The sequence below is a fragment of the Catharus ustulatus genome, chromosome 10 (genome assembly GCF_009819885.2).
Source record: "Catharus ustulatus isolate bCatUst1 chromosome 10, bCatUst1.pri.v2, whole genome shotgun sequence".
Taxonomy (NCBI): domain Eukaryota; kingdom Metazoa; phylum Chordata; class Aves; order Passeriformes; family Turdidae; genus Catharus; species Catharus ustulatus.
In genome coordinates, this window is record NC_046230.1 from 20,868,106 (window position 1) to 20,894,858 (window position 26,753).

The 26,753-nt window shown below is 38.7% G+C and overlaps 1 protein-coding gene across 1 annotated transcript in view; it reads right to left on the reverse strand.

Moving 5' to 3' along the window:
- Positions 1-26,753, reverse strand: part of NAALADL2 (N-acetylated alpha-linked acidic dipeptidase like 2) — a 309,883-nt gene that overhangs the window by 211,436 nt on the left and 71,694 nt on the right. The window contains exon 2 of the mRNA XM_033069309.1: positions 10,626-11,127. Within this exon, the coding sequence (XP_032925200.1) occupies positions 10,626-11,127 (502 nt within the window). The remainder of the gene's footprint in view (positions 1-10,625; positions 11,128-26,753) is intronic.

Below are 26,753 nucleotides of genomic sequence, written 5' to 3' on the forward strand. Positions count from 1 at the left end.
CAGGAATCTGTGATCTGTACAGGGCTGCTGAGGCGGCACTGCTGGCACAAACTGGGAAGAGGGAGTTAGACTAATCCAGGCAGGATGCGACAAAAGCATGTAAAACCAATTTCCAAATCCACAAGACTAAAGGAGGATTTAATTTATTTAGTTTTGTATTTCTAGAATAATACCAAATGATTCTTGTTTTAACAGAGTCTGCTTCTTAAAAAAAACCCCAAAAACCAAAACAACAACAAAAAAGTTTTGCTAGCAAAGAGCTGCTAATCCCAGATAATGCCCAGCCTGTTCACAGTGCCATGAACAGCTCCCTGTGCCTTCCAGGAGCTTTGTGACAGCACCCAGCTCCATCCCAGCTCCAGCAGCCACCAGAGCCCAAATCCTCTGCTTTAGTTCAGTTTCTTAATCAGGACAGACTATTAATAACAAGCCCTCTCAGGCATCCCAGCAAAAACAGCTCAAGAAGAAAAGGAAAAAAGCATTAATTCAAAAAGTTAGTCACAAATTTTATTCATCTTGGTATGCTTCAATACAAGCTCTGAAAAAACTGATGAAACACAGAGATCAGGCCAAAAAAATAAAAAAAAAAAAAAATCACTAAATCATCTCACCTCACCTTTTCTACACCACAGACATATTTTGCCTTGTGTTGAACCCTACGACACTTTGGCTAAAGAACATCCAACAACAGAACAAAGCCATAAAGGAATTGGTTCCATTTATCAGCTATTCTGTGATGTGTACTTTTACTTGTAATTTATGCTGGATTCTTCCCCAGGTATATATTTTATGTGGAAACACTGCTGCACTCAACTAACTTCATCTTACATTCTATATAAAACTTGTGTCAATAGGAATAAGATAAGCCCCCCAAGCTGTATTTATATATAAGGACTGTGTCCTTAATAGCTCTCTGGGCATTTACAATACAGCCATCACGGTACTTTGAGTTTTCACCACTTCAATGGAACTATGAACACAAGAAGTACTTCTGGCCCTGGGATTAGAAGGCAATCAGGCCTCAGCCACAACCACAGGGAGAAGTGGTGCCAAGCACTGGAATGTATGACACCTTTGAGAAGTGCTGTGTAAAGGACAGAACTTCATCTATTATGCAAAATTACACCTATGTATTCACATAGGCACAACCCCATATAGAAATGGACAGCTATATAAATAGATATATTTAGGAAACAGCAAAAGTTATTAAAAAAAATAAAAAACCTACATTTTTCCACAAGAACAAAATGAATACCTGTATTAACATCATGCCTTATCTATCTTCTTAGCACATAAACTGAATAATTTAGAAACAACATCCCCTGCAGGGTCTGTGCTAGGATCCTGTGGAACCATGCAGATTTAACTTTTTTTTGTCTCAGGGTTTAATTTTCTTAAGTAGTTTCCAGAAATATTAGTAAAGAAAAATAGGCATTAGAATAGAGAATAAAACCATTTGTATATTTTAGGTCACTATTTGCACTGCCAGCAACACAGCAGCAGGTTCCATTTGCCTTGCACTAAGCATGTTATGAATAATTCAGCTCCTTGCTTCATTCCCTAAATAGTTGACAGGGAACAGAAACTTTGTTCATGACCTGTATGGCCTTTCTTGAAGCCTGCCTATTTATTTAATAATGCACATCACAAGGTCCATCACCCAGGCTGGCATTTATTAAAAATAAAAGCATTCAATAGCGATTACTAACAAATGACCATGAAACAAGCGGCTTCCCAGAGCTCCCACCTTTTACTCGCAAATAGCACTCAGCCAACTATTTCAATAATTAAATGCTCTCAATCTGCCCTGCATCAGCCCTGGCTCACGTAGCCTAGACAGGAAACAGATTCCAGAAGCACTGGGAACAGCTTCCAGCCTGGCCACAACTGGAGCTGTAAATACCTGAGCTCTCTGCTATAGCACAGCTGCCCTGCTGGAAAAAAGAAAATAATGTCCATCAAAGGCACATTGACATTTTTATAGACTCCTGATACATTCTTAACTATTGATCCTCCTTCTCACTGCCTCACCTCTCCAAATTCTGAGCAAGTCCTGGGTGTCTCCAGTAACCTGAAGCAGCAGCAAAATGTGACATTGCCTGGAGCATCACACCAGCACTGGGCTGCTGAGTCAAGGTGGTGTGCTTCAAAATTGTGGCCATTTCATCAGTTCTTTATCACGAGAGGATTACTGCAGGTCTGCAATTCTGTATTACAAGAGGGGTCTGCAGCCATGTCCCAGCTTCCACAGGAAAGATCTCAAATCACTTTCTTTCTCTAGACTCAGATCTCAGTAAAATACTACGATTATTGCAAGCTACTGTCTGTAGAGCTTTCCCAGCGTTCCTGGAGAGAAGTCAATCTGTGATGGGGTCCTGACCCTTCCAGCAATATTGACCTTTCTCCCAAAGCCTCACACAACCCACTTAATTAGCCAGATGGTTAATGAAGATTGAGCACCCATTAAAAAATGTAAAACAAATAAGAAAGTGTTATTTTTAATGCTTATTTTTGTTTCTGTTATCTTCTCTACTCTGTTAAGTAACAAATTTTTGCAAAAGAGAAGTAAAGACATTAAGTTAGTCAAGGACCAGACATTGCTTTGTGGGAAACTGTCAGCACACACCCCCTAAATTCCCCAAACAGGAACAAAAATCACAAGGTCTCCAAGAAAAAAGAGATTTCCAAACAATTTTGCTTCTGAGCTATTTGCACACTCTGTTTTGATAATGACATTTCAATTCACTTTCCAAGTTTTATGTTTCCATAAAAAGAGAAAAAGAATGGAAAGAGAAAACTCCATCTTACTGGAAAATTACAGCCTTTTCAGCCTTGAAGAAATACTCATAAACCAAGCAGAGTATGAGTCGGTATTTTAGCTTGGGCAGGAACATATGTAAATCTGGGGCAACTGGATGTGTCCAAAGGAAACATCAGGATGAGACTTGAAAATGTATATTTAAAGATCACCCATTACTGAGACTGAGAGAAATCAGACATACACACAGGAGGCAATATTTAACTTCTTGTCCACAAATGGTACTCTAGAAACTCAAAAAAGCCAATTTGGTTAATTTTGAAAAGTCTTACACTCCACAAGTTCCAATATTGCCAGGGAAAGCCCAAACTTTTCAGTGCAATCCATATTTGTTTCATTCCAGAAACTCATCAGCTTTCAAAGAGAATTGAACTGAGAATAGAAGCCCCTTAACAGAAGACTACTGCAGAACACCACCATTGAAATCGATTATTATTCAGACAATATCAATTTCATTATCCCTGATCGATCCTGAGCAATGTTCCCCAGAAACCTTCAGTTACAAATGCTGCATGAACAGTAACTTAATACAGTACAACAAATTGCAGTTAGCTAAATTCAGCATCAGTCTGACTTATCAGGCTTCCAGCAAACAGCTGTCATAGGTGCTGATGGTAGGAACTGCATGTCAAAGCACCACCAAGAAGGGCTGAGAAAACTCCTTCCCCTCGGGGCTTTGTTAATTTGATTTATGTGTACAGGCAGGAAAATAATTGCTTATTGTAGCAGTGCCTACCATGGAACTGTGAAAGGCTGGATCTCGGGAGTACCCATGGACTTCAGTTTTACATGTGCTGATGCATCCTAAACAGGAATCTGCCAGTGCTTGGTGCTTCAGAAATTCTGGGACTCCTTGCAATGCCCTCTGCCATGATCTCCTCTGAGGAAAAATCCACACTGCAATGCTGGGAAGTTCACAGCAGAGACAAGAGAAACTCCTGCCTTTGTTCAATTAGGAGACAGTCTAGGTGTCACTAATTAAATTGTGAAGGGGGTTTGTTCTGCAAGGTTTATTCCTCGCTGTCATTATAAACACATCCCTGGGACCACCAGTCAAAATTGCTGATCCTCCCTGGATTGATTTACAAGGACTGGACAGTGAAGGACAACTTTGTCCAATTTCTTCACCCTGTGGCATTTACCAAATGGAAGCATGTGCCCTACAATGAAAACCTGTTGTCATCTCAGCAGGTTGTGTGGTTTTGTTTTTGTTTTTTTCTTTTCCTTTCAGGTTCTTTCTGTTAGGAAAAATGTGGTTTGGTTAAATCTATAAAAATGATAGATGGCAGCATAAATAACTCTTTAGCTTCTAAACACTGCCTTTTAGCCAGCATTAGTGTCAGGGCTGCTCAGAAATCTCCAGTCAAGTATTCCTGTTTTTCAGGTAAAGTCAAGTACAGAGCCAATCACTCACCAAAAGTTTATTAAAATGGATGGATTTTTAAAATCCATAGATGCTTCACCATCCATTCCAGTTTGTCCCTGAAACAGATATGATCCCTTGGAAATCTGAGCTTTTCAAGGAGCACCAGACACCTACAGGCACAGGGGAGAGCAGGATGCCCTGTGCAGCACAGCTGACAGAAAGATTCAAGGCATCATCCTCCATCCCTGTGTCACCCCAAACAGGCAGGGATGTGGAATGCCAGACCTCTAAAAAGCAAATTACTCCCTCAGCCACGCTGGCACAGCTCATTTCATCATCTATTAGGGAAAGTAGCACTTGTCACCATTCAGAATTGCTGCTCTAATTGGGACTAAATTGCCCCACACTTTAAGCAGGGATGGTAAAGAAGCAGACAGCTAATGGCCATGGAAATTGGTTCTCTCTCTAAACCCTAACCACACTCCTCTTATGAGGACTGTGAGGCAATTCCAGCAAGGTAATCTTTAACTTTAAAATAAGTAAGATGATGCAATTCAAAAATAAGTGATCAGAGCAAAATTAATTTACACTTAACAGCCTATCAAAAACTGGTGTCACTTTTTCATGGCAAACACGAGGCACTGTGAAGCAGTGAGACTAAAGCCATTCATCTAGGCTGTGACAGACACTGAATTTATCAAGGGACTTTTTACTTACTATGCTGATGTGGCATAATATAGTTTATTGATTCTAATTCATTAACATATCACACTTACTGCTTAGAAAATCAAGCATGCATTGCTTAGGAAAATTATTTTAAGGCAACACTATGTACTTCATTTACAAAGGATACAGTTACAATACAAAAAATCAGATTTTACTGTAAATGATTTCCCAAATCAAACATCTAAAAATCAATATAATTTTATGGCTACTGTTAAAAAAATAATCAATTGAAAAGAAAAATTGTTCTCAGTGAAACGTGGTGGACTTGAAACACGTCCTTTCAATGGTAAGTAAACCATGACCTAAGACATTTCCTCAACAAAGAAAAGGAATATTACAAGCATATGTTGCAGCTGACCCTAACAGGATCAAACTTACATGTCCTTCTCATGCATTATATAGATATAATGACTCATTTTATATCTAAAGAAAAAGAAACAAAATAATAAAAAAAGAATGAAACCAAGGAAAACTATAAAACAGACAAACCTTTCTATTAACACCTCTGAAGTACAGATATAACCTATTTTTTTGGTTTAAAAAGAAATCATATTTGACATAAGTGGCTATCTGAAGCCTAAATTTATCAAGTCTGTGTTCCACAGATAGCACTTGGGTCACACAGGGCATCTTTCTTCCACAAAAGACACCTCCCCATGTTCCCAGAGCCATTCTTCAATGGGGAGGTGCAGGGGGATAAGTGGGAACTTTCCCTTCTTTGATATTACTCTTATCTCCTCTCAAAAGAGGCTTTGTACTTATAAATACACATTCCAAATTATCATGTGAATGAAGAGAATCCCAAGTGATTCTGCAGTGGGAAGGAAATAGATGCAGGGAGCTCACTCAGCTCCTGGTTACCTGGGAATAGGCCAACATCCAGGTCTGGCTTCAGACCCAGCCTAACCAGATTCAACACTTGCATTTTTGATAGCAACACAAGAAATACCTGAAACTGATATCCAGGAGGAAATAGGATGAGTTCCCACTGAGATTTGCTTTTTGCACAGCTGTTTCCAGCTGTTGGTGTGACAAGAACCAAGATTTGTGTACAAGGGACAAATGTGATGATGAGTGAAGTGCTCAGGGTCCAGCACAGCGCTCCCAGCAGCCATGGAGAGGTCAGGAGTAGCTATTAATTAACTAAGTAGCTATTAATTAACAGTAGCTGGTACCAGGACTCAATGGTTCTGCTCCTGATTCCTCATTCCTGGCACAAAGGCAATTCAACAAGCACCAGCCTGCAAATTTCACTCAGTCCAAATCTCCAAAACTCCAATTTTCCTACAAGTTCCAGGCTCTCTTTGCTCCTCCATGTATGTATTTCACAAACTTTACCCAGGAAAAAGGTTTAAAGCCCCAAGATTTTAACAGTACTGATTACAACTGATCAGGGAACAAGAAACACTTAGATATGGAAGTTTCTCCTTTCACTGTGAGAAAAAAAAAGAAAACCAACAAGTAAAAGTCCTTTTCTCACTGCACTGGCACTTTTGTTCCTTGGCCATGACACACAGAAGAGCAGCTGCTGCCAAAGCCCTTTGAAGAATTAGGCTTAAGTTATGGATAGCAGCAGGCACCAGTGACAAATCAATTCTAGCCAGAGATGGATTTGGGAGATTCTGCAGGTGATATTACCAGCTGGAATAAGGAACAGATACGCCTGTAAAGGACAGTTAATTCCAACTGGTTGTATTATGAAGGGATTTAAACCTCCCTATTGCTCCAGGAGGGAAAAAATGATAGTGAAGGAAGCATTTGAGTGAGAATACACAGAATGAAAAGCAGAGTTGAAATGTAGGAGTTTCTCTATAGACTGGCTGGAGAGCAAAGCAAAGATTCTTCTCCCTGTGTCCCAATCACAGTTTTAATCACAAGAAGATGTATCTAAGAAAACCTGTGGATCTGATAATAAGATGTATAGTTTTGGAAAGAAATTATTGAGTAAAGCTCAGTAAGGATATAAGGATTTTAAAAACATGAGAACTATTAGTTAATCTGATAAATAATGCACAGCCAGAGTTCTCACTGACATCAACACGACTGTTTCTTTTATTCTTACTATTCAACATGAATCTTTGTTTATCCATTTAATTTACAGAAGCCAACTCCAAAATTACAACCTCCTAAAAAATTACGATAGCCTCACATTTCCCAAATAAAAATGAGATTGTTTCATTTCTTTTGGTTTTGGAGCAATAAAATTGAAATAACTTTATATACATTATACAGAGTGAGAAAGAAAAAACAGCTGAATTTTCAAAAGTACTTAGGTGATAGTAGAAATCTGAGTGTCATTTTTAAAAGTTACTTTAACAAGTTAGACCTCATTGAAAATTATGCACATTTTCACCTTTTGGATGTGGGATTTACGCCCTTTTCACACTCACCCTGAAGATCTTCTGGAGCCAAGTTACACCTAACTTGAACTTAAATTTTGTCATATATCTTCCAGAAGAAAACTGTGAAAGTTACATTCATGGCACAAACAGATGTAATTACTGGATTCCCATCAGCTCAGTGATCCCTGCAGAATGATGAGTGATTTTACCAGATCTGAATCTGCCTGTACTGTGGAACAGATGGTTTTTCTTTAAAACTATGTATCTGAACAAACCAACACTCCTGAATTGTTTGATTTACTGACTGAATCCTATTAACAATATTGATCTTTTTTTAGTTTTTAGTCCCACTTTACAATGCAGAGTAAGGAAAAGCTTTTCATTTTTCTTGTGGCAAATACTTTTCCCCTTCAGGCACCTCTGACAACTCATCTTGAAACCTCTGAAACATTGGCAATGAACTGAATTCTACCTTTTATTGTCAACAATGCAAGCACCTCCCTACAGGGAGTGGGGAGAGCTGTTCAAAAAGGCTCACAGAGATAATGGTGATTTAGGCTGTACCATTGATTAAGCAACTTGGCCAAGACCAGTAATTAAAACTGTGCTAAATTGCACAGAAATTCTGTAGCATTCCCATTTCACAGGAAACAAAGTGGAAAGTTGGAGGAATAAAAGCCAACACACTGAGTTTTCTTACCTAATGATTTCTAGTATGTCTGCTGGAAAAAACAAAAACAACAAAACCTTAACAAGGGGCTGGGGTGATGATGACAGCCAGGATGGCACTGACAAAAGAGGAGCCCAGCCAGGAGCCTCCAGTGGAGAAGCCACCCAGGAACACCTGAATATCCCAATTCAGCAACCCTCGAACACAAGCTGCAGGTATCCTGCACCATCACAGAACTGTTTAGGATGGAAAACACCTCTAAGATTGAGTGCAGCCATTAAGGCAGCACTGCTGAGTGCCAGGGTGGCTAAGCCATGTCCCTAAATGCCACATCTGCACATCCCTTAAATCCCCCCAGGGATGGGGACTCAACCACTTCTGTTCCTAAGAGGGCTTGGTGGACAGGCTTCATTCAACTCACACAGAATCCAGCCCAAATCCAAACAAAACCAACACAGGTTCCCTGCAGCACCTCTGCCACCTCTTTAGGAGTGCAAAGGGTCAGATCCTCAAACTTCATCTGACCACAAGCAGATTTCAGCCCAACAGAAAGCTCCCACCCCAGACCTTCAAGCACATAGGGTGATGCTGCTCCAGCACTCTGATTGGCACCTCTGTGTCTTAAACAGGCTTTTTTTCCCTCCTAATTCCTTCACAGGACTGTTAGCAAACTCCCATACCATCTGAGCCTGAGTTAAGGAGTAAACAACGAAAATTAAATTAATGTCATGCTCAGTAACATTTAGAAATTGCAAGCTAAGCAGCTGCCACTTATTCCTAGTAACTCAAGGTACTTTATTGAAGGAAGTTTTCCAATAACATATATTGATTTTGTCAGGTTTAGGTTTTGATTTTTTTTTTTTTCACCCAAGCAACATATGTTGCATGTTCTGTACTCTTAGGCCTCCACACACCCAGGTTTCATTGCAGCCACTCTGACTCACACAGATGTTGAGGGGAAGTAACTGAACACAATATGGGATTATTGCTAGGTTAGGAAAAACCTTGTGGGTAATGCAGTATACTAAAAACATTAATTATATATTTATATGCAGAATTGATGGGTACCTGAATTAATATTCAACTGCTTTCATTGAAATAATGCTATTAAATAGAAAAGAAATCCAACTAAATATTAAGAATTATGTTATAGGATGGCAACTACCAAAGTTTTTTAAGTTTCAAAGTGTTTATATAATTCATTTTACCTAAAATCCAGATTCTCACTTGTATCCTAATAGCAAGGTGAAATCATTTGACAAGTGATAAAGGGCTTGAAAAGGAATGGTTTTAAACCACCCTTTGAAATAACAGAATGGCAAGGGATTCCCAGTCCCCAAACACAAAGTACTGAAGTATTATTCTGAGTCTGACAGACATGTCAGCAATTTGTTGTAATTTGTGTAATACCCAATCTTAGGGTTTAGTTTACTCCAATACTTTGGTTGTGATAAAGCCTAATGACAGAATTCAGTTAAATTTACTCTCTGAAAGACAAAGAAGTTATCTTTGTACATTAAAAATCGACATTTTTCATGACCTGTACCTTTAGTCATTATGAGAATAATTAGATTTGCATGAAGTAGAATCAGTTCAGTACATAAAAACTGATGTGAAACCCTTCATATTTACTTTTTCTCTTGAATTTAGTAACAATGTTGGCTCAAAACATGCTGTTACACACCACAGGATTTAAGACTTAGCAAATACAATAAAAGACAAATATTGTTACAACACCCCTGTGGTTACTTTTGATGTATTTCTGATCTGCTCAGTAACACTTCTGTGGATGACCATGACAACAATCTTTTCTAACTTCAGGTATGGGAGTTCTGCTGCTTCTGAGCTGATACTGATCAAAAAATCTGCAATGCATTACCTTTAACGTGAAAATGAAGCTTTGCATTCCAGAAGCCAAAAGTAATTTCATCTTCCCTCCCCATACAGAAGTAACTTTCAAAAGTTGGCAGGAAAACCTATTTTCTTCTACACTCACTGCTACAGAAAAGTGATTATACCCTGATACAAACATGTTTATATAGACTGTCAAAGCAGTGAAAGGATTCCACATGGAAAAAAGAATAAAAAAATCAAACCCAGTCAAACCCAGGTATTTTACTAAAATTTACATTCTTTAAAAAAAAACAGGTAATAAAGAATAAAAAATAAACAAATCGCCATCTTTCAGAGTGCAGAGCTCAATTTTTCCACCATCCTAAACCCATACAGAAAAAAGGTTTAATTTACCATGTAGAGAAAAATCATCAGTTAGAGATCACTTTTGTGCCAAAAATTAAATGGGGATTTTTTTAAAGCACCAAATATTACAAAGTATCATATCAACCTTGCTTTTTAATGTGTTATTTGGCAGTCAACTGGATCTAGGACAGCTGTTCTATTGTCTATATTTCAATTCAATTTGAATTATCTGTGTCTTTCAATTCATTTACATTAAAGATAATAATAGATTTAGCATTAGAACATTATTAAAGGAAAACCTATTATGATTAGCACAAATTTGCATTATTATAAAATGAATTTTGTATATGCTGATGAACATCTCCCAAGTGTCATGATAAAACCAAACATTAAAAAAAACCTCAGGGTTTGTAAATAAGATTCCAGATTTTAAAAAAATCAAGTGAAGACTTAATGGTGGCACCTGAGAGCATTTAAATAAAAAAAACCTGCCAAGCTACGTACCTGTAAATCTGTCGAATATTTTCAGCTTTGATTTCCTTGAGAATTTCATGGTAGATATGAGGATTATTTGGTTCTTGAGGTGTTGGGGGAGAAGGGCATTTCTTGCGTGCATAATATCCTATCACAATTCCAAAAATAAATAAAATCAAAGCAGTGCAAAATACTTTCAGCACCCGCAGAAAGCTGCAGCGGTTGCTCTTTGGCGCCTGTCTCGTGTAGTGGGAGACGTAGTCAGGGTCTTCCTGAAGCCTCTGGAACCTTCCCTTTGGAGAAGAGGAAGGCTGGATGGGCTCCAGGTCGAGTTCAGGGCTCTGGGAGTTGCCCAGGTGGTGCTGGGCTGCACTGTCCAGTCGGAAATGGTCAAAGCCAGGCTCCTCCAGCTCCTTCTCCATGTCCCACTCCAGCTCCAGCGCCGTGGCTTGCAGCTCATCGCTGTCCAGGTATGGAGAGTGCCCCTGTGCTCTCTGGTCTGCGTTCACTTTGTGATAGGCCATCTTCTTATCTGTTAAAACAAAATTTAAAACCTAAATGTTTGTTTCTATATGCGCACATAAACAATTTATTTCTTCTCTGTAAAGCTGAGAGAACAAAAGAGACAATAAAGGCCAAAAGCAGGGTTCAGTATTTCACTCTCCCCATTTCCACTGTCCTGCCTTTCGTAGGACCAGCAGCCCCATGAACATCATCATGGGAAATATATCATAAAAATACAAATAAAAGGAATTTAAAAGTGCCAATGGCAAACCACTGAAATTATCCAATTATTTTGTCAGTCCTCGAGATAATATTAAAAAATTGAGCGAAGGCTCAGAGTTTCCAAAACAATTATTTGTTACCTGAAAGTAATTTTAAAGCTTAACAACTGTGTGCAACAATTTCATTTCACACACCGTACAAAATAATGCTGCTAAAATAAAGTTGAAAAGCTGGAAATAATATGAACTGCCTGATCTGATTCTAAACACAAGGTAATGATAAATTAAAAAAGAAACTTCAGGGTGACACTGTACTTACATATCAATAAAATGCTTCCATTTAGATGGAGCATTCTATTATTTATAGGTATTTTAAATGCATAGTTCCTGAATGACTGATGAATTTACTTAGAAATTGTCCCAGCTGTTTTGCTCCACTTATTTTTCTCATTTTAACGAATCAAAAGCACTGCCAGGTAAGTATTTGTAACAAAATCATTCTTTTAATAGCAAGGCATAACTGTGGCACTTCTACATATTTCTATGGAAGCAGAAGCCCTCTAATGGGAACTCTGACCTCCAGTAGAAACACTCAAAGTCAATTTTCAACAAATCATTTTTGACAGACTGCAACAACAGGGTGCCTTTTCCCCCACACTCTCACAATAGCCATTCCAACACATAAGCATCTGTAATTTAGGGCTTTTCATACACCAGACTCACTTCTCAATTAGAATAAAATTAAGATAAAGATATGAAACCTCTCACAGTGATGAGCACTAGACTGACACCTACAACACTACATTACCACTCCATTTTTATATTTTAAGGCATTTTTCACTCTCCAAGACTCACCTCCAAATAACATTACCACACAATAGAGGAACCCACTGTAATGGTAAAGTGGAATTCAGCTTTTTGAAGCTCTCTGAAGAGAGCAAACTGCTTGCAAGCTCCAATATAATGAAACAGCCCATTGTCCCCTGAAAGGCTATCTGCCTCTATACAATACCAATTTACAGTTCCTATTTTCCCCCTACAGCCATATAAATATCCCTCACCTATAACTGTCAGACAGCCTGGGAATAACCAGAGAGCCCACACCTTCCAAGTCACCATTCCAGTCCCTTTGCAAATCAATTCTCCCCCTGCAATCCAAATTCTTCCAGAGTTTAGAGTGAGTTGAACTAAACCTCCTAAATTAGTGTGAAAGCCTGCATTATTTATTTAAATAACAACTGCAAATTCAGTCTTTAAATTCCAGCAGAGGCCACAAAAGGCTGCAAAGTCAGACAGTTGCAAAGCTGCTGTGGCTGCCCTCTGTGGAGTTTGTCAGTCCTGCCCTCAGGTTTGGGAAGGATCCCTCTGCCTCTCCATCCAGGTTGTTCAGGAAGATATTTAATAATGCCAGCCCAAAAATGATTCCTGCTGCACTGAGCTTCCTGCCAAGCCCCAACCGGACATCAAACCATGTATTAATATTCTTTGGAAAATTGAGGTAACTAGTTTTCAAGCTATTTATCTACCCTTCCACTCCATCTCCTGTTAGTGGAAGGATTAATTTGGAAACCATCAGTGGCAGAGATCACTGCTAGGTAATATCAACTGCCCAACTACCTCATCTTTCTAGCTCCATTTCATATTGATTTTTATTAAAGACTGATGTTTTGTCCTTTAAAGCAAAGCAAATAATCACTGCATTTCATAAACACATAATTTTGGCTCTAGAATTCCTGAAGTCATTCAACAAACTCTTTCCTTGGCAGATTACTACAGTACTAGCCATAAACCAGAATTAAGGCAGTTTTTCAGATGCAGTTTCATGGCAAATATTAATCTTGCTGAGCTTATAAATGTTGACCACTGCCTATCTATGGTAGTTAAGTTTTCCCTGTATTTATGATATTTTAAAAAGCGTGTTATTGTTCAATGGAGCATCTTAATAAAGGTTATTTAAATCTATATATAAATGCATAATAAAAATTCATATGAAATTTCTTGAAATGGTTATTAATGGTTGTTATGCAGATGAGCAGTAACCCCATTCCACAGCTTAACATCTCAGCAATTCAATTCAGAATCAAAACCAGAATCCTCACTTCAGGAGAAAAAAAAAACAAACCCAAAACCAACGACAAACAAGCAAGCAGCTAAGTGACCTAAAATAAAAATCAATATTCAATCCAGTGTTATATTTGAGACCAGTCTTTGGAGTGTGGGCTCTTATTAGCAACACATGTCCTTTAGTTAAGGAATGCAAAGAATGCAAGAGGAGCTGCAGTTCTTAAGTTTTTCCTCTAATATTTCTAAGCTCATTGTTTCAGTCTAAGGACACAGCACAACTTACCTTGTAGCTCCTGAAATCACTGCATTTAACCATTCCAAAAGTTATTTTACAAAGGGGTCTCCTGGTTCTCAAGGCACAGATCATTTGTGCCATGCAAGCTGTATCACCTGTATCTGTATCTGTTTTATTTAGTATTTGGTATTTAGCTGGTCATGGAAGTAGGCATGACTTCAACATTATGTATTAAATGTAATTCTGGCCTGGTATTGGAAGAAGAAAGAAAACACTACATATTCACAGTAACAGTGAATTGGGAAAAAACAAAAAAAAAGACAATAGAAATACAGAAAAAATTGAAGTCAAGAAAAAAACACTACAATACTCTAGTTCAGTCTTCTCTATAACACAGACCATAAAATGAACATATTTTTGAAAGACATTTTTGAAAACTTCAGGAGATAAAAAATTCACCCCATCTGCCAGCAAGCTGTTTCAACATTTAATTGTTGTTAAATACATGTTTTATTATAAAGATAAAAGAGCAACTGCAAAATGCCAGAAGTCTGAATATGCACCAAGTGAGCCTTAAAGCCACTCTGTAGGGACAGCAAAAGGGATCATAAACTGTGGAATACTGGACAGAGCCAAGCTGATGACCAATAAAGCTGATGTACATTTCTATACTTCCACTGATTTGTGGGAGAATGTTTATAGAGAGGTATCAAACCAAAGCTAAATATCCCTTCAATTAATTGTACAGAAGAAATCAGGAGCGTCAGCTTTATCAGATCGTTATTGCCTTAACGAGCCCATTTCAAAACTCTGCTTTGACCTTAAAAATAACACATTTACATCCTGCCTGATAGGCACATCTTGTTATGGAACCACCAGAAACTTCTTTTCTTGACAACTTGCCCTGCTTCAATCCCTTATTAGTGAAGCTTCTGGAAACTACAGAATATGATCTTCATTAAAGGCCCTGCCACCCCCCCAGAAATGTGAGTTTACATGAACATTTTATGAAACCAAGAAGGAAAAAGCAATATGAACATACTGCTGTAAATTGTGACTGGTGCTGCAGTTGTTAAATGCAGCTCATAAATAGCAGAGACAATTAGCAGGTTCATGCACAGCAAGAAGTGTGGCAAGTGTTAATGGGCTGCTCACAGCCAGCCCTTCTCAGGACACTTAGAGCTCAGCACTGAAAAGGCAAAATTCACCCAGGAATTCTCCTAAAGGCATTGTGGCTTCTCTGTACAGTCAAAAATCCAAAATTCCAGGGTTGTCGGTTCATCTCATTTTGAAGGAGTCTTTAATTTCTATTTTCTTCTCAGTATCTTCTATAGAGTGCTTTTTCTCTAAGTCCTCATAATCTTTTTGTGCCTGGGAGAACCCCCCCAAAATTGCCATAATATCATTTGTTTGCAGGTGTGCTGTGCTTATCATGGAACCCAACACCCCCTGCACTTGCAAGGCTTTAAAGTATGTATGACAACAAATTAGTACTTTGTTAAAGGAGATGATGCCAAGTTTCAGGCCTAGACAAATTTCTTCAGAGTTATAAATCCCTGACAAAACTTGTTTGCAGAAGAGATTATGATGCCCTTGTCAACAGCAACATTACACTACCCTGTAATTCAAAAATAATAATGTGATACTTCCATCACCACTGCCTTAATTTTGTGCAGTAATGATTTCTCCCTTCCCTCACCTTTGGGATATGGCTTGGCAAGCAGTGCAGTTACAGCAGGACAATTAAGTACCTTGTCACTCCATAGAGCCACCAGATAAAAACAAATGACAAAACCCACCAGTTGTTCACATTTCACTGAAGATGGATGCAACCTGAAAGACTGAGCAGTGCTGTAGCAGAAAGAACAGAGATCAGACTGGAGAAAGGTCTGTAAAACACAGCTAAGCTGAATCCAAAGCTGTCTCTTCGTTAGCAAGCCCTTTTTGGCATAGGTGAATGATGTATTTAACCTCTTCAGAATCTCTCACTGATTTTATTCTATCACAAACAGCCATGTGGACCAGGACACCATGAACATCAACACAAAGGATGACCACCTGACAAGAACAGGGGCCGTGCTGCACCCTGATTGATACAACTTGTGCACAATCATGTCCAGCTGGAACAGGAGTTGATTTGCCTACAATCAAATGCATTATCCACCTGAGCTATAATACCCTGGGCCATCCGATGTGCATAGGTACATGGATAGATTTGCCTGCTGCCTTTTCAGAATCTCTGAATTCCTGGGGCTTGCAGTAGGATTGCAGGAAACCCCAGTAAAGCATCAGGTAACAAAAAGGCAGCCTTAGCTGGTCTCTAATATGCTAGGCATGTATTGCTAACACAGATCTTTCCCATTCTCAGACATCTTTAGTTTGCAAATACCTATTTGCCTGAAACAAAACTCAGAGATATTTACTGACCTTAGAGGAGCTAACAGCACCTGTGATGTATGCAGAGTGTACCGAGGAGGTTTATTAAAACTGCAGTGCAATCAGAGCAGTATAAATGGCTCTGTTACAGAGCCTGTGCACTTCTTGTGGGACGTGCTGTGCTGTTTTAGGACAGCTCTTCCCTCCCTTAGGGTGGAACAGCTCAGTTTTCTCACTGTTCACTCTTTTGCTCATTTGCAAACATCAGGATGACCACGCCAAACAATGAGAGAGAAGCCACACACACACACTCCAGTTTCTTAGTTCATTAATTAATCACTCATTTTTCCACTGGAATCAACTCTCACACCCTGCTGCTCTCCTTGAGAAGGGCACTGGGTAGGATTGGATAGGATTTCAGTGTTTCCAAATGCCAAGAAGCAGATGGAGAATCAGGACTTTCAGGGCTAGTTGGGATGTGTTGAGCACATGGGTTTACACAGTGCTCCCTAACTGGGTCAAAGGGGAAGAAATTCATTCCCACATCTCTGTACATTTGCACCAGGCTCCAGCCCCACCACCTGAATCTTCCTCCCCAAACCACCTCCCAACCATTTACCTTCCCAAAAAACTCTGCCCAAGCTCCTGTCCATCCCACCCAAAGCTCTTCTCCCAGAATGTCAGTCTTTCCCTTTCCCCATTTTTCCTCACACTGACTGTACACTAACCTAATCCAGTTTGTCTGCACAGGTATGTTTTTCCAACTTCAAAGTTCCATCAATAATATATTTTGCATTACATTCCCTCAGACATTATAAGTGCCTCTGAAAGAAATAAAAGACAAAGCTTTACCAGGACAAAAACTATTATTGGGGCATTTGCATTTAAGCTGATAGTTGAATATGATGTGAAATAAAATCATTGTAAATGGTATTTAACTTGAAAATGCTGACAGCAATAGCTGTACTAACAGGCCATAGCAGTTCTTAAGAAAGTTAATTTTATATGACTCATTTCTGCTTCGGAAATTTTTACGTTGCCAGTTTTGGCTTGGGCACATTTCACTTTGATATTTTTCAAACTCTTTTTTCTCTTTAATTACAGTCAATCCTATTTAAATTATTATTTAAAATATTAAGTCATTTTAACTTTGAAAATTTGGAAACTGTACACTTGCAAGCCACTACATTGTAATAAAGTATGCTAGTGGAAGTCTGCTATACTTCAAAAGAGGCAAACCAACATTGCAAAACACTATGTGGTTTCAACCCATATCTTGCAAAGAAAAAAAAAAACCACAAACCAGAACAAAAAGACCACAAAGAAAACAATACCACAACCAAGCAGCTAACTAACAACAAAAACAAACAAAAGAAAACCAAAATCAAAAGGTCATTTTTATGGATGAGCTACAAACAACAAAAAGGAATCTGGCCTCATCATAGGTGTCAGCTCCATGCCTGATTCTAAACCATCACTGACAAAACCTTGCAGTGAAAATATGAACACGTTCAGTTTGGGGAAAGAAAACCAACCAAACTAAACCAAACAAAAAAAAAAAAAATTAAAAAAAAAAAAATAAAAAAAGAAACCACAACCCACAGACAAGCTCATGAATCTGGACCATTTGGGACACAATTTTATCTAAAACTTCTAAAACTGGTCCAACCTCGCTGCCCCAGCAGGGTGATCCCAGAGGACACAGCACAAGTTTGGTTCTGGGGTATCTCCAGTGAAGGAGACTCCACACCTTTCTGTTCCAAGTGCTCCAGTTTTCAGAGTTTAGGATCAATTTCTCAAACTTAGCTGGTTACAGAAGACAAATCTTCCTACTAGCAATATTTCACATGGAAATCAGAGATACAGAGGAAATATGAAGCCCTAATGTCTCGTGTCAAGAGTAATTTTTTTTATAAAACGAGACTTTAAATTATATATTCAAAATACTGATAGACACACACAAAAATGTTCCTGCTGTCACCATCCTGTGCTATTCTAACTTGCTGTAGAAAAATAGGTCAGTACTTGTACAAAAAAATTAAATCCTTACTTCAAGACTATATTTTCTAGATTTTTTTTTTCTCATTTCTTGCTCAGTGGGGTTTTACTCAGTTTTATCAAGTTCAACAATGACAAAGAGCCCTTAAAAATAATATATTATGGAGCTGAAGATGGCAACATTTACAATTTAGCTTTATTGGAATTTTACTATATTTTGATAGATGACAGCTTTAATGATTCTGTGCATGGTTTATGGCAGAAAACAGTAAGGCAGTAACATAATTTTCTGCTCTTTTCAACGATCTGTATCCAAAAAATTCAGAAAACAAGCAAGTGTACTTCATAATCACGCCAAATTTATTTTCTGGGTGAACTCTCAAATGTTAAAGCTCAAGTAGGCAGAGTGATGTTGCCGTGGCAACTGCTACTGCAACCCAAGATTTAGTGTTTATGAAAGCACACCTCTGTGCCCTGCACACCTGTGTGTGTGTGTGTCCTGCACACCTCTGAGCCCTGCACACCTCTGAGCCCTGCACACCTGTGAGCTCTGCACACCTGTGAGCTCTGCACACCTGCCAAGGCACACGGACACCCAGGCTCTGTCAGGAGGCAACCGAGCTGCTCAGGCACCCTCAGCCTGCTCCTGGCCAGCCCAGGGGATGTTTGCTGGAGCCATGATGATGTAAAAACCCTGCACATGATCTGTAGAATGGCAGAACCATAGCTGGGTAGATTGGAAAACAGCCCAACCATTAATCCAGCACTGCCAAGGCCACCTCTACAGCATGTCCCCAAGTGTCACAACTGCACAGCTTCTAAATAACTCCAGGGCTGGTGGCTCTGCCACTGCCCTGGGCAGCTGTGCCAGAGCTTTCAGTGAATAAATGCTTCCCTATATCCAATCTAAACCTTCTCTGGTGCAGCTTAAAGCCATTTCTTCCCATCTCACCACTTGTTACCTGAGAGAAGAGACCGACCCCACCTGGCTGAACCTCCTTTCAGGGAGCTGTAGGAAGAGTAGGATCTCACCTAAGGCTCCTTTTCTCCAAACACCAGCACCTCCTTCAGCTGTTCTTCCTAAGCCTTGTTTACTCCAGATTCTAGGGCCTAAATGAGAAACCCTTCATTTGCCCCAAGATGTAATATTAGAAGATTTAGTGTTGCTATAGCTATAGGCGGAGTAGAGCAGTAATATGTTTGGTGTCCTTTGACCTTTTTTTTTTCCTAAATCTCCACTGAAATAAGCTGTCAAGTCTGAGAAATGTCAGAGTTTGGTCATTTGAGTCTGCCTGGAGGTGTAATTTTGCATGGTGTACAATTCCTGTGAATTTATCAGAACATGTTTTTTCACACATAGCCAACATGGTGTGACATTCAGCATCCTGAATCCTCCAATGTCTACACGCTGAAATGAGTTTGTGATTTCTCTTGAAAAGAAAATCTGAGATGTGTTAGTTCAGGTCAAAGAAGGAATCCTCAGTGGATTCCTGAGGATAAAAAATAAAGGAAGCACCCCTGCTTTCTGCTGTTTCTTCTGCATATCTATGTTCTGGCAGTTCTGCAGGCACAGGTTTAAGATCTGTGATGAAGTACATCTACATGTAAAGCTTCACATATCAGTAACATGCAGACTTTCAGTAGCTCTCCAGAAGAATTTGACACTTTTACTTAGGCCTTTCTGGAACTAAGCCACAAAAGCAGCCAGATCTGATGCTGTGGTTTAATCTTCAGCCTCTCTTTGATGGTCTCCCAATCATTTAGGCAAATCTCTCGGTCTTGCTGTGCTGTATGGAGATGAGGGCATTGCAAGAAATAAGCTGGAGAAGTTCATTATCCTAAAGACTACCTCAGTTCTCAGTCTCAGCCTGATCTGGTCATTTTTGACACACTCAAGTTGACAGTCAAACTACCATCTATGCACAACTTATCACAGACTGCCAGGAGACTGAGCTTGTTAATACTGTTAGTCTTTACACATTTCTCAAGGAGTAATTCCTTAAAAAGCAACCATAACACTTCTTAACCACTTAGAGAATAGCGTGATACACACCTTGTAATCTAAAATAAACAGATCAGTGACTGTAGAGGAAAAACTTCTCATAAACCTTCTCTATACTTGGCCAGGGTTGTGCATAGCTATTACAGCTTAAATTGTTTATGTTGTAGAACTTTTTGATTTAGAGACATTAGCAGTTGAAGAGAAGCAAAGTGTGCATTATGACAAGAACAAAGAGGACATATTCAAGAAACATATAGCTCAGTGCACTGAGCTAAAGGAGGCTATAAACCATATAACTGATGCTTAGAGGTATTGCAGCAATTCCCTTCTAAAGTGGGAACAGTGCATCAACAGAAGGGCTGATGGTTTCTGCTAATTCAGCTCTGCACCATCAGCTCAATGTGGGCTGATGATCCTGTAAGATGCTGGACACCCATGGCCAGGTACACACCTTGGACAAGACAGACAGTGACGTTTGGGAACTTTCAAAAAGTAATGGTACAGAAAATGACGATCTGCTGACAGCAAAATATGTTAAATAACAAATGCTACAGGAAAGCAGCTGTGGATTACCAGTCACAGTGCATCTTTGCATACTTGCTCAATATGTACTATTGCTTCCTCTCCAGTTTTCTTTACAAAGCACCATTAATCCAAAATATCCAAAGGAACAGTGCTAGGAGAAGACTAAACCTTCTGTCCCTGCTTTCAGCTGTAAACCAGAACATGTTCATATTCACCTCACAGTAGAACAAGTTACAGCCTCTTTAAAATATGGGATGATACATCAATTACAATGCTGGAATTAATTCTGGAAAGTTACACTGAAAAGTTGACAATTCACAGAATCATGAAAATGTTGGCTGCCAGGGACCTCACAGGGTCACCTGCTCCAACCTCCCACACAAAGCAGGACTGCTGCCAAGAACAGATCAAGTCACCTCATCCTTAAGCTGAACTCATCAAGCATTCAATCAGAGCTAAAGGGTTCAATATAAACACAAATGTATGCCATTGCACTCCTTTTCTTTCCTCTGCTGCCAGTACATCTGTTTCTTAGTAAAAATAACATCACTATGCAAAAATAAAAACTCTCAGACCTGTAATATAACCGGTTGTTAAAATTCATACAGACATTTTTGCCTTTTAAAAAAATACAATACAGAAAAGAGACAGAATTGGAAAAAGAAATGAAAAGTCCTAACACAGAGACATAGCAGTCATGGCATGAAAAATTCATTTCCATTAATGAGACGTGGTAGTCCCCAGGCCAGCGCCCTTTGTATGTGAACCATGTTAATCAGATTGTATGAGCATTTGCTGGAAACTCCTGGGACAGCAAGCAACTATAACTATAGAGCAAGCACAGCAGATTAGCAGCTTGCTAAAAACTGCTTGACTTGTAACCCTTGAAGCACAGGAATGATGCAGGTTTGCTGAATTACTGATAAATGAAACGTTTCATTTCTATGTCTTGTATTTGCTGCAACCTCTACATCACCAAAACGTGGACAAAACTTCCTTCTCAGGGTAACTTTATGTAAAAAAGCACAGAAAAACCACACAAATAAGGTCTGTGTCAGCCCAGCCCTGGTCACACACACTTCTGGAACAATGCCTTGCTATTGCTATGCTACATCTCCAGAAACCCTTCAGTAAGTGCAGCTGGCTTGGAGCAGGTGGAAACACAAGAATTCCCAGCAGGACTCACTGCAGGAGCTGTGCAGGTTTGGATGAGGAGCACAGCAAGGCTGAGCAGGACAGCAGCACCTGGTCTTCACCAGGCAGACTTCTCTTTTTGAAGAGGAACTATTAGAGATTAATATATAGAGACTCATCTTTTAGTGTAGGACCTAAGTGAGGTCCTATTCTATGAACCCTTCAGCCTGAAGCAGGAAAACCATCTGGATTTAGGCTTTCCTTCCTTCATCCAGCAGTTAATGCATTTAATTGCTTCCTAGCTTGGGATTCATCTGCTGCATCTGTCCAGTGACACAAACAAATGGAAACCTGTGCTACTTCAGACAGCTTCATTTGAAAACACTTGATTTGAGAGTTTCATGGAAATTTCAAAGTTATAAAGCTTTTTATTGATTTTATTCCCAGCCTGATTTTAATCTCAGTCACCAGCCCTCACTGTCTGTGCAGAGCCACTAAGAAACCAGTGTTCTCAGAAAGTCACCCTCACTTGAAGGGAATCAATAAGATAATTTCCAAAGAACATAACATGGCAAAATTCATGAAAATATTATCCATAACTGACTCTGAAAAGGATTCCCAAGAAACATGCTATTAGTGACTCTGAATAATATAATCTATCAAATTCTCCAAAATACTATCTGAGTATTTTCAACATTATACAGATAACTTTGATCAAAATAGGAATTACAGTCCAATTACCTGCCTTTTTTCCTTCCTACAATACTTAGATGTCTCCTTGAAGGAAGAAGAGAAGACTTCATAAAGTAAACAAATGTACAACCACCCATCATTCATAAGCAGCTTCTGTCTCTCTGCAGGCCCCTGGGAAATTCTCTAGATCACTACACTGACTTTCAGGATGGCCCTGGTCTCTCCTGCCTTTCTTCCCTGTTAAAATACAAATTAAAAAATAATAATAACAAATATAGATATAGATATGGATCCTAAACTCCACAAGGGTCTATACTTTCTTTGACTTCGAGAAATGGAAATGAAATTTTTCAGTTTCCCCAGAAATGTCATTCAAAACTCAGCATTCTCTGCTTTACCTTACATGTTAATTATTTCTCTTAGAAATAAATATTTCCTTACTAAAAATGTGCATTTTTATTAAATTTAGGGGTTTAGTGGGAATATTTCCCTCACAAAACAACTTCATCAGCTTTATTTATACATGACCTAATTCCAAGCTCAGGGAAAAAAAAATAGAGAGAAGTCAGAAGATGCCCATGAGGAAGAGGATCAGGACATGCAAATCAAGAAAGCAGCAGCACTTTCTTTATCTCTACTACTTTTTTACAAGAAATGTCTTCCACTGAGCTACATAGTACAGTACTTTTCATGATTTACAGCAGGAAACGAGGCAAACCATTCTCTAGTGAAAAGTCACCCAAGTTCATGAAAAATTTAGCATGACTAAATTTATAATCAAAATTAATCAAGAATTGACATTAGAAAACAGTTTGTACATTAACAGAAATGCAAGACTGAATGATTTCCCTTTTTTTTACCAACAGCAAACACTCAGAACTCCCTGTATTTTAGATATAGGACATACCTGTAATTTCTTTACCTATTAAGTGTATTTAGGAACACGGTAAACTATATTAAGCATGTCTCATAGCTTTTATAATTTATTTATGAACAGGGGCATTATTAAAAATAAATGATTTTCAATAGCACTTAAAAGTAAAGCTGCTTTGAGACCAAATGTTAGGCAAATGGCATGAAAATGCAAAACTCAGGAAGCACTGCTCTATCACAAAATATTTATACTAGCAAAATACAGCCTGAAACCAGGGTTGTTATAACACAAGCAAAATCATTACAAGTGCATGGCAAGTCATCAGCTATCAGGATGTTAGTTAATTACTCAATTTTTCAGTCTTTTTCGAAAAGTATCAAACTGTGACTCTGCTTCACCCAAATACAAAGCTGCCCTGCCAGACACTGCAAAGGGCTTGGTCTCAATATGGCCAAAAGCAGTGAGTTCCATTCCCCATTTTCAGACTTTTTTTAAAAAATTCCCAAATAGAACCATTACAGGGTTGTATCCAAATCCCACCACATCGAATTTAAAAACAGCAACCCTACAGTGACCATTGTGCCACATCTGTGTGTAAGTAACACATAAATGCTCCATAAATCTCATTTGGACTTGTAATCCATTTCCATTGTTCCATTGAAATAATTAAGCCTTCAGTAAAACCAGTTAAATATTGTGTGCTGTTTCAAAATCATATACTGGATTTTTACCTTCCTCTGCTAAAGGAAGCTTAGTCCAAAATAATTGCAGAGAATACAATTATCTACCATAGTCACCATCTGGGACATGAAAGCAATCCTTTTAATTATTGCCATTGTAACTTGGGACCCACAAAGACCATTTTCTGGGCTACATATGGAGTTTATTTTTATGGATTAATGTCAAAACAGGTGGATTCAACATATAAAAAGGCAGTTGGCTAAATGCCCATAAACTTTTCTACATAGTACAGACTACTACAAAGAACTGGAAAACTGAATTTTATATCCAAGCTGGTTGTTAAGCTGCTGGGTGATTTCAGAAACAAAATCAGCACTGTTCTAAAGCACTTTTATGTATCATTGAAGTAGCTACCATGGAAGTAAAGAGATGACTTTCTCATTAGAGATGCAGATTATCAAAAACTAGTAATTCTACTGATTATATTGGGAATTTTGTTTATGGGAAAAGGAGAACACTTTACACTGGGCACTTTTATTTGAGTAGATACCTATGAGGATGCACCTCTAGCATAAGCCTTCAAAGTTACAATGGATTTATCCTGCAGAGCAATCTCACAGAAAAAAACAAAGGAGGACTACAATCTAATTCAATTAATGAGAACCTGCAAAATAAATATATAGGGAATGAAATGTAGAGAGGGCATTAACTTAAGAGTTTTTGAATATAGCGCTGAAAAAAGCTACTTAAATGCCTCTGACAATAGTTTGAATCTGGTTTAGCAAGGTCAAAATGACTGCAAAATGAGTAAGAAATTGGAAAACCTACATAACGTGGCAGTAAGCAAAATCTTCTTAGAGCCCTATCCCAATTTAGGCCTCACACAGCTGAATGAAACCTGAATGGACTCTCATTTAATGAGCCCATTAGACCTGAGCCACGAAGCAGAAGTCTCAAGATTATTAATGAATGCAACAGTCGATGGAATTTCCAGCCTGAAAGTGTTTGAGAGGATCATCCCTTCCTTCACGCTGACACAATGAACTCCTCCTGTGGGCTGCAAGGCTGCTAACTCTCATCAGCATTAAAGGAAATCTGTTTGGTCCGTTCCCACAAACTGCAGAACTGAGCCAGCAGCAGCTTTCCATCCCACAACACATCTTGAATTACGAGCTAATATTGATGGTGTTTTCTGGTTTGCTTCGTTGTTTGCTTAAACTCACAAGTTGGGATCATCAAGATGTCTCACTATTTACATCCACTGCTTTAATAAATGACAAAAAGCAATTCTGGAGTGGGATGAGCTCAAAGCCAGTTTGCTGGCCAGAAGCTCTGCCTTTTGGAAGCCAAGAGCAGCACAACCCACCCATCAGCCAGGCTTCCTGGCAGAGCTGGAGCAACACTCCAAAAATCTGTAACTCACTCCCCATCACACCTGGACCCCAAGGATGTTTCCAAAGATATCCATAAACACTCTGAAATGACCTACTGAGGCTGTGCAGAATACTCTCCCACTACCTGACCAGAGCCAGCTCTTACTGTCCCTCTTCCATGCAGATTTCCCCTCTAAATGAAAATGATACCTTGCTTTTTACTGGACAACATGTTCCAACCTTAACCCTCTCAACATTTTAATTGCTTTGAATGAAATACCATTAAGGTATTAATGAAATTGCTTTGTATGAAATACCATTAAGAGTTGAAAACAAACACATACCTGAAGCATTTAAGCATTGAGATCTAAATCCCACTTTTTGGCAGGCCTGCTATGAGATCTAGCTTTGTTTTGTTTTTTTAAGATTTACCTGCAGCACATTGTAGAGTGCAAGGATTGAGTTAAGATAATGATACAAGTATTGAGCTAAATGAAAAACAATCATACATGACCTTACCAGGAATTTTCTAAAAGTAATGTTTACCCACAGCAATGATCTGGGGTAGGCCTTCAACCCAAAAGGAATATCTGACTATGGAAAATAAAAACATCTTTGCCATGTTTCGAAACAAAATAATTAGATTTGGAGAAAATATGGTTAATTCCACCCAGAACAATCAATACTGACTGCTTGGAGGGTGTGAGTCCCTCAGTCCATCTGCTGAGTACGTTCACTGCTTTTTTGGCACTTCCTAAAAGTCATGAACACGCACACACAGAGGTTAGAAACGTTTCAAAATCATGTAAACAGATGGTAATACAGCAGGTAATAATTTAATTACACAACTCCTAGAACATGTTTCCAAAAAAAACCCCAAAAAATCAGAAAGAGGAAGGGAATTAACGATGTCCAGTCTGATCTTTTAATTGCAGTGCAATAGCTTTTGTTGAATTGGCAGTGATTTTCCACCCATCCATTCTGCAGATGGAAAGAGTAATAAAAAAGAAGTTCTATGCCACGTTTTACTCCGAATACAACATTTAAGGTGGAAAAATATAAAAATTAGCATGATAAAGTATAAGTTGTCCTTGTAGACAAGAAAATAACAGCAACACATAAAAAGAAAACTTATCTTTAGTTTTGCAGGTACAAAGAGGTCAGAAAGATACACACACATCTGCTCTTGCTTCTCTGCAGAACTCTGATACTTCTGATGTGGGAAGGCAATGGAGAAATTCTGGTCTTATTAATTCTTCATTTCATGCAGAAGAACAGAATACCATGGATATGGAGTGGCACAATACAGGTATCAGAGTTTAACTGAGCAATTACATGAAAATGAGAGAAGAGGATTACAGGAAAAAAAAAACCCAAAAAACAGAAAAAAACAACAAAAAACCCCCAATAACAACAACAAAAAAAAACCAAAACAGCCCAATGTTGTTTGTGTACTTAACACCTATGAAAACTGAAAG